This window comes from Gallus gallus, chromosome 28 (genome assembly GCF_016699485.2).
Source record: "Gallus gallus isolate bGalGal1 chromosome 28, bGalGal1.mat.broiler.GRCg7b, whole genome shotgun sequence".
Lineage (NCBI taxonomy): Eukaryota > Metazoa > Chordata > Aves > Galliformes > Phasianidae > Gallus > Gallus gallus.
In genome coordinates this window covers 4,730,848-4,740,010 of record NC_052559.1, presented here as the reverse complement: position 1 = coordinate 4,740,010, position 9,163 = coordinate 4,730,848, and the positions used below count along the sequence as shown (strand labels likewise).

General features: G+C 48.2%; 2 protein-coding genes and 1 non-coding gene across 4 annotated transcripts; 1 reads left to right on the top strand and 2 right to left on the bottom strand.

Annotated features, from left to right (window-relative positions):
* Positions 1–413: 413 nt before the first annotated feature.
* Positions 414–2,339, bottom strand: SMIM7 (small integral membrane protein 7). Its single transcript, NM_001281486.2, has 5 exons — positions 2,296–2,339; positions 2,175–2,216; positions 2,012–2,064; positions 1,744–1,834; positions 414–1,167 (listed from the first exon to the last, which is right to left on the bottom strand). Exons 1-5 carry the CDS (start codon positions 2,319–2,321, stop codon positions 1,152–1,154), a joined length of 228 nt encoding a protein of 75 aa, NP_001268415.1. The 5' UTR covers positions 2,322–2,339; the 3' UTR covers positions 414–1,151.
* Positions 2,340–2,625: 286 nt separating this feature from the next.
* Positions 2,626–8,887, top strand: TMEM38A (transmembrane protein 38A). Of its 2 annotated transcripts, XM_025144285.3 has the most exons (7): positions 2,626–2,789; positions 3,348–3,441; positions 4,503–4,659; positions 5,151–5,335; positions 5,914–6,001; positions 6,114–6,231; positions 6,793–8,887. In XM_025144285.3, the coding sequence occupies exons 3-7, from the start codon at positions 4,514–4,516 to the stop codon at positions 7,009–7,011; spliced, it is 756 nt and encodes a 251-aa protein (XP_025000053.2). In that variant the 5' UTR covers positions 2,626–2,789; positions 3,348–3,441; positions 4,503–4,513; the 3' UTR covers positions 7,012–8,887. The 2 variants fall into 2 exon arrangements, with proteins under 2 accessions (XP_025000053.2, NP_001073226.2); NM_001079758.2 differs by lacking the exon at positions 3,348–3,441.
* MIR6693 (microRNA 6693) lies at positions 5,995–6,104 on the bottom strand. The gene has a single exon (NR_105563.1). It is a non-coding gene; the product is annotated as a microRNA 6693 (primary transcript).
* Positions 8,888–9,163: the final 276 nt, after the last annotated feature.

Genomic DNA, 9,163 nt, shown 5'->3' with positions numbered 1-9,163 from the left:
GCCCAAACCCGGAGCTGCAGACGGGGCCGCCCCCTTCGGCAGCAATGAGGGCCCTCTCGCGGCCCCCCGCACCGCTCCGAGGGCGGGCAGGCGCCGCAGTGCTGCTATTGCTAAGATAAACACATAGAAGTTAACATAAAAACCACGGAAATCACACACAAGATGTGAATTAAGGTTAAATTTAAGGGGCCTTAAGTACTACTGTGCAGGAGAAACCCTTCTGAAGGATTCCTTTACCCAAACGTTCTTCTGCATTCATTACTAGGGAAGGTTATCGGCCACGGACACTGATTTAACATTAAAAAACAGCACAAAAAGCCAGATGCGGTTACAAGACTAATTAACATCTCTCAACAAACCACCAAGATTGAATTAATTTCTCCTCACTGGAATGAACACAACATCAGATGCACTTTTACCCTTAAATAGAACTTTTTTATTCAACCGAATCCAAAATGATCCCAAAACCTCCTCGGAATCACAAATGTTTTCCTGTTCAAAGTCCCTTACGGATTGCTGAGGAAAAAACCCCTTATCTTCAAATTTGTATCTAAAAATGAATTTGTTGGGGGAAAAAGTGAGGAAGTGAGGACCCTTTTTTGAGATGCCTATTTCTACATTTCCAAAGAAAAATGGAATTGTGAGGGAAAAATGCCTTTTTTTTTTTTTCCAAGTTACATCAATTCTTCACTCCGCGTCACAGTAATGAGGTGTGACTTCCATGTGGCCCACAGCGCAGTGACGGCAGACGCAGCAGAACGTGGGGTGAGCGATGAGGCAGAGCTGCACGGCTGTGGCTGTCAGTCAGCTGCAATCCGCTGCACATCGGGCACAGAATGCTGAGCAACCCACTGTAAAGGTGGGTGGGTTGTTTTTTTCCTCCCGGTGAAGTTGAATTAATTTTACTTTGAGGCCTTTGGCTCAGGGGCTGGAAGGCTCCCTGCCCTGCAGCACGCAGCCCCGCACACCCACAGCCTTACACAGCTGGCTGGGGGGGCTGTGTGCTGTGCTGCCCCTTGGAGCTCGTGCTGAAGAACCGTCACAATCCCAGGGCTGTGTTTGGAAAGCATTATAATCTTTTACTTGATAGAAAAGTTATGTTTGCAGCCAAAAGTCTCTTCCAAGTTACCAGCCATGTTTGTGGATGACTTTCAAGATCCAAATAACCTGGCGGACGCAACAGAAAAAGAGCAGATGAGAGACCTACAGCGTAACAGCCACACCAGCACTGCAGCTCACAACGCTGCCGCACTGCTGCAGTTGGTTGCCATACATCAGACTGGAGGGCTACAGCAGCAGAAAGGAAACAGGAATTTTGCCAGTCTGTCTATCCAAATGAACTACAATCCAGAGTTTCCAGAGCCTATTCTCGTGGCTCAGTTTATTATCGTTATTATTTATATGGCATTATTTCCCTCCCCTCCTCGAATGAAAATCAGCTGAAAGTTTACACTGAATTGCATTTACAGGTTCTGAATCAAATCAATTCATATCCAAGCCTAAAGCAATTATACATTGTCAGAGAGGTTCTCATGCACTAAAGGTGCTCACTCTGGCAAAAAATGAGGTCAGCCACTATTTTTTGGAAGATCAAAGCAGATGAGCAAAATGAGAGCCTAATAATGGAACAACAGAGTGCGAGAAGCTGGGAGAGAGATCAGAGAAGAAATACACTTACAAGAAAAAACCAACATTATGTGGCTTCAGACGAACAAATGCCAGGTGCTGCACGGCTCTACTTACACAATCATGCAGAACATCATGAAGACATTCCACAAGGCAATGAAGATTCGGAAATACCTAAGGCTCAGCAAGAACTCTCTGATATTGTCACCTAAAAGCCAAGAGGAGAAATCTTAGATGTGAAAAATACCCAACGCAGCAGCAAGTCGCGTTTCAGCACTACCTGAGAAATATAAGGAACGAAAACATCCAAAAAGAGTCAGAGAACAAAATAACATTCGTTTAGATTTCAGGCAGAGCCGCTCCGCCCCCCCCCGCGTGCCGTTACCGGTGGTGGGCTCCCTCGCCCCCTCGCCGAAGCCCTCCGTGTCTCTCCTCCTCCTGCGGGAAGAGAAGCGCCGTTACCGCGCGCAGCGCCGGGCCCAGAGCGGTCCCGCAGCGCCAGGCCCGGGGTTCCCACGCCCTCCCACCCCGGCCCGATCCCCGCTCACAGTCTGAAGTTCAGCACAGCGCCGGCGTTCACCAGCAGCGTTCTGAGGAGAGACAGAGAGAGTGCGTCAGGCGCGGCCGGGCCCCAGCAGCCCTCCCCGCGCCCCGGGCCCGGCCCGCTACCCGCAGAGCAGCAGATCCCCCAGCATGGCGGCGGTGACGGCGCCGGAAGCGGAAGGGGCGGGCGCTGTACCCGCGGGCGCGGCGCATGCGCGGTCCCGACGCGCACCTCCCACCTCCGCCCCCGAAGCGCCGGCACCGACCCCGGGGCGGCGGCTTCGCGCTTTGACGGCAGCTGCACGGCGCCCGGCGCGGCGGGGAACCGCGCGGGCGGAGAGCGCAGCGTCTCGCGGAGCCGCTGCCCGGAGCCCGGGGCCGCCCGTTAGTAGCGAGGCCGCGCCCCGGGACAGCCCTCGGGGCGGGGCGGCCGCGCGGAGGCGGGGAGCGAGGAGCGGGGAGCGGGGACAGCGGCGGGGAGCGTTCCCACGGCACCATGGAGCTGCCCGGGGCCCTGCAGCTGGGCGAGCTGGCGGCCGCCTTCGCCTCCGTGCCCGTCTTCCCGCTCTTCGACGCGGCTTACTTCATCGTGTCCGTCCTCTACCTCAAGTACGAGCCAGGTCAGTGCGGGGCGGGGCGCTGCCGAGAGCCGGGGCTGGGGCGCGGGGGGACCCCTCGGAGCCGACACAGCCGCGCCTTCCGCCCAGGGTTGGGTTCTGACCGCCCTGTGCCGCTCTCCCACCGCTGCTGCTCTGCCCGCGCTCGGCGTTCCGTCTCTCTCCCGTTGTCGCCTGTTCTATTTCTGTGGCCGCGCTCTCCTATTTATATACGGAGAGGCCGCAGTTGAACCCTCCGCGTGTATTCCCTGTCCGTCCCCGCTGGGACCCGCGCTGTCACCGCTCGCAGCCCCCGGGGACCGCGTGCCGTGGGCTCTCCGTGCCCGTCTGGCGCGGAAGGATGCAGCGCGTCCCGGCTGCCGCCCGCTCTGCTGCCTGGATGTGCCGCCGTCCCCGCAGAACGCCGCCTTCCCCGCCGCATTTACACGGCGTGTGCTCTGTCCATGCACTGTGTCGATCAGTTTCAGTGTCGCTGAAAACCACCCGCTTTGCCATGTTTTGGAGTCCTCCGGTTGTCAGATTTCTGTGCTGTATGATCAGCAGCATACTGTTCTATTTCAGCTCCCTGTAAACAGGAGTGCCGGGTTTTTGAGGCCTGATCCCTTACAGCTGTCCGCCAGCATTAAGTTCTGAGCACCGCTCAGCCCCTGGGAAGGTATTTTCTCTTCCAAACATGTCAGCCTGTAATCCCCTCAGACTGCGTAAGGCTGCAGTGCGCTTCTCGCCTGGCTCCCATACAGTAGATGAGGGTCAGGGTGGTAACGTCCCCTTTCCTCCTTGGAAGACAGTGAGGCTTAATGGAGCCAAAGAAGAACGTCCTTAACTTTCCTCCTCAAGCAAACCTTTGGGTTCCCATAGATGAGTTTCACATCGCGGCTGTTGCAGCTGTCTCGCCTCCACTGTCCCTTCAGCCGGTTCAGGTGTCGGTGGGGATGGAATGGTATCAGCAGTCCTAGTTTTAGCACACTTGCTGCTATTCAAGGTGGATGACTGTCAGTAATGTGGATGTAACATTTCAGCAGTGTTCATCTGCTCGTTATTGGCGTAGCGAGCAGAGTTTGGTATCCAAAACACTGCACAAAGGACTGCTATCATTTAAGGAGATGAAACAATCTCACAGAACTGATGTTCTTGTGAAACTTCCTCTAAGAAGTACAGCAGGAGGTGAAAATGGGAGAGGAATCGAACAGCAAAAAGTGGGAGGCTGTGGAAGAAACCATAGTGTATTCCCCAGCAGTAACACCATTTAAATACCTGGTTGTATTTTCTGAACTCAGAGGGTATTTGCAAACCACCACAGTAGCAGTGAAGAATCCTCAAATCCCCTTCATTCATATAAAGATTAAGAATTACTGTCCTATTTTTACAGGTTATCTTATGAATGAAAGAGCTGAACAGATTGCTCCTGAATTCTAGAGCACACCTAGGTTGAAGCAATGGAGAGAATGGTTTTAGGATGAGGGCAAAGTTGTTCTGATTGCAGTAGGAGCAGCAAATGCAGGAGCTAAACTTCTAATGACTCCATTCATATGAAACCTTGTGGGGCCCTGCAGGCTGTGAGCACGAACCGTGTCTCGACTGTATCTGATACTTGCTTAGGCTTTGCACAGTGTGCTTTTGGCACTGTTCTTTGACTTATTTCCCGTTTGAGCACACTGCAAACGTCTTTCTTAGTTCTTTGGTGAACGCACCTTCTCACTTAGAGTTTACTCACAGGAGCTGTGGAGATGTCTCGCAAGAGTCCTTTTGCCTCCTGGCTTTGTGCCATGCTCCACTGCTTTGGAAGTTACATCCTCGCTGATCTGCTGCTCGGAGAGTCACCTATTCATTACTTCAGTAACAACTCCAGCGTCATCCTGGCCACAGCAGTCTGGTGAGTTCCTCTCAGCTACCGAGCACTCGATACTGCTGGCTGTGCGCAGGACCTCCCTGCGTGAAGGAAGGTATTCCGTTTGTGGGACACACACCTATTGTCGTTTGGATTCGCTGGGAAAAGCAGAGGTGCAAAGAAGCAGTCTGAGTCTTTTGTATTTCTAGATCTGGTTTGCAGTTTCTCTGACCAGCTGTCTAATGTGTTGGTAATAGGAGTGGGAGCCAGCCCCGCTGCAGGACGATTCTATTCATAGCTGCCACAGCTGAACTGTGGCCAAACCACAAAATCACTGCACTGACAGCACACAGCAGAAGGGTGGCACACACTGAAGATCTGGGGACATTTTCATTTTGGGTGCTTTTACGTGACAGAGCCAATTTCCTTCTCTCTGACGTAACTTAGGCTTACTACATGATACTCCTTATCTTCTCTATAAACCCCAGGTCAAGATAAATAAATGGGTCCTTAAGCTCCTTGTGGTTTTGTTCCAGGTATTTGATATTCTTCTGCCCCATGAACCTCTTCTACAAGTGTGTTAGCTTCCTGCCTGTGAAGCTCATCTTTGTGGCTATGAAGGAGGTGGTCAGAGTTCGCAAAATTGCGGCCGGGGTCCACCATGCTCATCACCAATACCACCACGGCTGGTTCATTATGATGGCTACTGGATGGGTCAAAGGTGACACCCGGGATACTCCAATGCACTGTGGGGAGGGAGGGGAGAATCTGCAAGTGAAGCCTGAGGTCACCATGTCACTCAGTGCTGACCAGGCTAGATAGTGGATGTGTTCAGCTGGCCCCAATTAATCACATTCCTTAGAACACAGATTTATTCGTACTCACAGAATGGTTGTCAACTGAGTCATCAGAGACATGAAGAACTGGGAGTCGCTTACGGGTGCAGAGTTCAGAAACTCCTTATCATCTCCTGTGCTCTACTGTCTCTGTCCTTGCCTGTGTCTTTTTGGGAAGTTCCTTCAGTGTTGAAACAGTCCAGTCAGTTTTCCATTAGTTTTTTAATTGGAGTAAGCATTTGTGCATCAGTAGATGGAAGAGAAGCAAATGCCTTTTTCCAGCACCAGGAAACACTATGGAACTCTAGAAAGCATTTGCCTGCTCTGTTGTTTTAGGGTAACTTTAATTTTGGGATGAATGTCACAAACCTTCCCGTTATATTATATCCTTTGGGGATCTAGAGGAGCCAGCAGAGCTCAGTTTTGGTGGCAGTTCTAGCTGTTTGCTTCTGCTGTTCCACAGGTTCTGGTGTTGCCTTGATGTCTAACTTTGAGCAACTGCTGCGTGGGGTCTGGAGGCCAGAAACAAATGAAATTCTTCACATGTCTTTGTAAGTAACTAGCCTGTATGTTCTGTGTCAGACTGAAAATGAAATTTAAAGAACCATTCAGGACTGGACACAAAGTATACAAACGTAGATAAATTCTTTATTTCTCTTCTAGCCCTACAAAAGCCAGTCTGTATGGCACAGTTCTTTTCACTTTGCAACAAACTCATTGGCTCCCTGTCTCTGAAGCCAACCTCATCTTCTTTTTCACCATGTTTATGATAGTTTGCAAGGTAAGTTTACAGCAGATCTGCTGCTAACAAATCTATGGAACCTGAGAAAGGGTATAGAATTAAGAGGTGGCAGTTCACCAGTTTAAATTGAAACACAGACTTTGGAATGCTGCTCCCTTTCTTGTTCAGTGGGTTCTGGTGATATCGGCCCTCCTAACTGTCCTTGTAGGTGCCAGTGTTTGCCCATGCAGAATTGTTGCATGATTAACTTCACAATTAAATGAAAACCTGAAAGTATTGTTTTCAGGAAAGTTAGTGCTGAGAATGAAGTACTCTGCAGAGCATTAATGAGATAGTAGGACTAAATCTTGCATCTAGATTTGATAACCTTAGTAAGCCACTTTGGAAGGCACTGGCTGTACATACCAGGAAGGATCTGCTCAGGAAATTACAGGCTAAATTCTCCATATTATATTCACTGCAGTAGAAGATCCTTGTGATACAGCCTTGGATTACATAGCAACAGGGACGCTTACCTGGGCTAAGTAGGATATTCTTTACTAGTTAGTCCTTCATAGCTGGTGTATGTGGTCTTTAACTCTGTCCACTGTTGCACGGCAGGTTTTCATGACAGCAACTCATTCTCACGCCTCACCTTTTGCTCCAGTGGAAGGCTTCATCTGCCCAGTTTTCTTTGGCTCTGTTTCTAGCGGACACACGAGCCATCATAATCAGCATGGGCACTCCCATGAGGCTTCCTATCAGCCACCTCCTCCTGTGAAGTCAAAAGAGGAGCTAAATGAAGGCACAAGGAAACGAAAAGCGAAAAAAGCTGAATAAAAAAGCAACCAAACAGTAAACAGGCCAAGAAAATTCCTCCAGAGCTGTGTCTCAAAGCCACCTGCGGCCTCCTTTATCCTCCAGTCCTCCCACGGACTTCAGAGGAGAGGTGGAAGTGAAGACACTGCCAGGCAATTCCCTGAATTTCAGTTGTGCTCTCTGTGATGCTCCTTGCTTCTTGGTCTCTATCTCTCTATTCTGATCATATTTTCAGGGATTTATAGATTTGTGCCAGGATGGCAAGTGGGTGCCAGTTCCCAACTGTCAGTACTTATGATGCATCATCTTTCACTGTGTTTATTTATGAATGGAAGTAGTGGTTTGTGCTCCCACAACTGCTTCTGTGAGTTTTCATTGACCTTTTTGATGTCTACCAGAACAACAAACTGTTTAGACACAATCAATGTGGAAAGTAGACTTCATGCCCAAGGAAATTAAATGGTCTGTTATGACCCTGATCTATTTTTCCCAGCTCCCGCATCTGCCGTGTCTCCAATAACGTGACATTCTATATGTAATAAGGACATCAGCTGTGGTGTCCTGGCCAAATTCTACTCTGAAATTGCATTTTTCTCATCCAAGTTCCCTCTGATTCTTAATGAACGGTCACTTTCTTAACTAAGACTTTGTTTGCAAGACCTTTGAAGCTGTAAAATGCTCTTAAATGCTATCTATTGGTACTGTTGTTATTTTAAACTGTTTTGTAGTGTTGCTGCTATGTTAGCAATTGTGTGTCCCACCTCAAACCTGATTGTCTTTACTCGGGAAAGAAGCATGGTTTTGGTTTGTTTGTAATCCTGTGGGATATAAGAAGGGTATGTGAGTGTAAATAAGTATTTAATACTATTTATTTATAATTGCCAGGGCACCTAATTAATGGACCTGAAACTGCTTTTTAAATCTTTGCATCTTTCTATCAGGAGAATTGGATACTTCTAAGTATGGGCCTAAGCTGTGCTTGAAGCAGTGATTTTTAGTGTGCTGGTGGGCAGCCTGAACACTTACTGTATGCAAGAGGAAACATTTCTTAGATTCTTAAAGTAAGTTACAAAGGCTGAAGAAATAGATTTTACACCAGCTCATTAAAAGTACTTTAATGGACTAATAAGAGAATGCCAGCTTAAGACACGGAGTTTCCTTTGTAGGTCCCTTTTTGCCAAACTACTGATCTGTGCCCAATGAGGGAGGGAGAATGTGAAATGCCTTGCATGGCTCAGGGAGCAGTCAGTCAGCTTGTTCATGTTCTGCTTAATGAATACTGGCCTTTAGATTAGTTTGAAGCTGTTCCCGTAACTGATTGTGTTCTTAAAGGTGTCATCTTAAGCATTGTGCCCTGGAGACCTTAACTTATTCTGAGGTGGTTTTTTATCACTAATGGCCGGGATCACCGCAGTGCTAAAAGTATGCAGTACGGGGCTTTCAGTTAAGCAGCATATCACCATCCCTAGCAAGGCAGCTTGCTGCTCTCACCTTGCAATGGGGAATAGAAAGTGAAGGATTTAAGAACAGTCATTGCTTGGTTGTTGGTTGTTTTTTGGTGTGTGTCCCTATTGTAGAATTGAAACTCTGATGTTAATTTTGGAAAAAAAGAATTATTGTATGCAACCAGATAAAAGCCAGTAAAAGAGGTCAAATGATTCGTGGGTTTGGGTTCTGAAAGTGCCTTAACTTTGTGAGTTTGCCTCCAGCAGAAAACAGCTTCTACCTGACAACAGTCTGGTTTTGCAAATACAGGTCTACAGAAGCCCAGTGTATCACTAGCATGCATGAGACTATAAAGAATGGTTTATGAGATGTCTGATTCAAGGCGAAATTTGTTTGATAAAAGCCCTTAAGAAAATAAAAACTGTGAAGTGACTCTGATTGTCCAATGGCATTTGAGGAACTGATGTGTGTTTCTTTTACTCTCGCCAGTCTTAGAAGTCACACGTTCATTCATTTTGTTGAAGTCTCCTTTACCCAAAAGGGAAGTGATTCTGGTTGGACTTCGCCATGTCCTACAAGTATGTTTGAGCATGTTATAATTGGAAGCAGTATGGTAAAATATCCATTGCTCTTTTTGTCCAAGTAGCTTTTTGTCTTAGAAAAAGATTTTTACCATACTGCTTCCAATTCAGGGAGGGATATAAAGAAACCAACTTCTGAAGGCCAA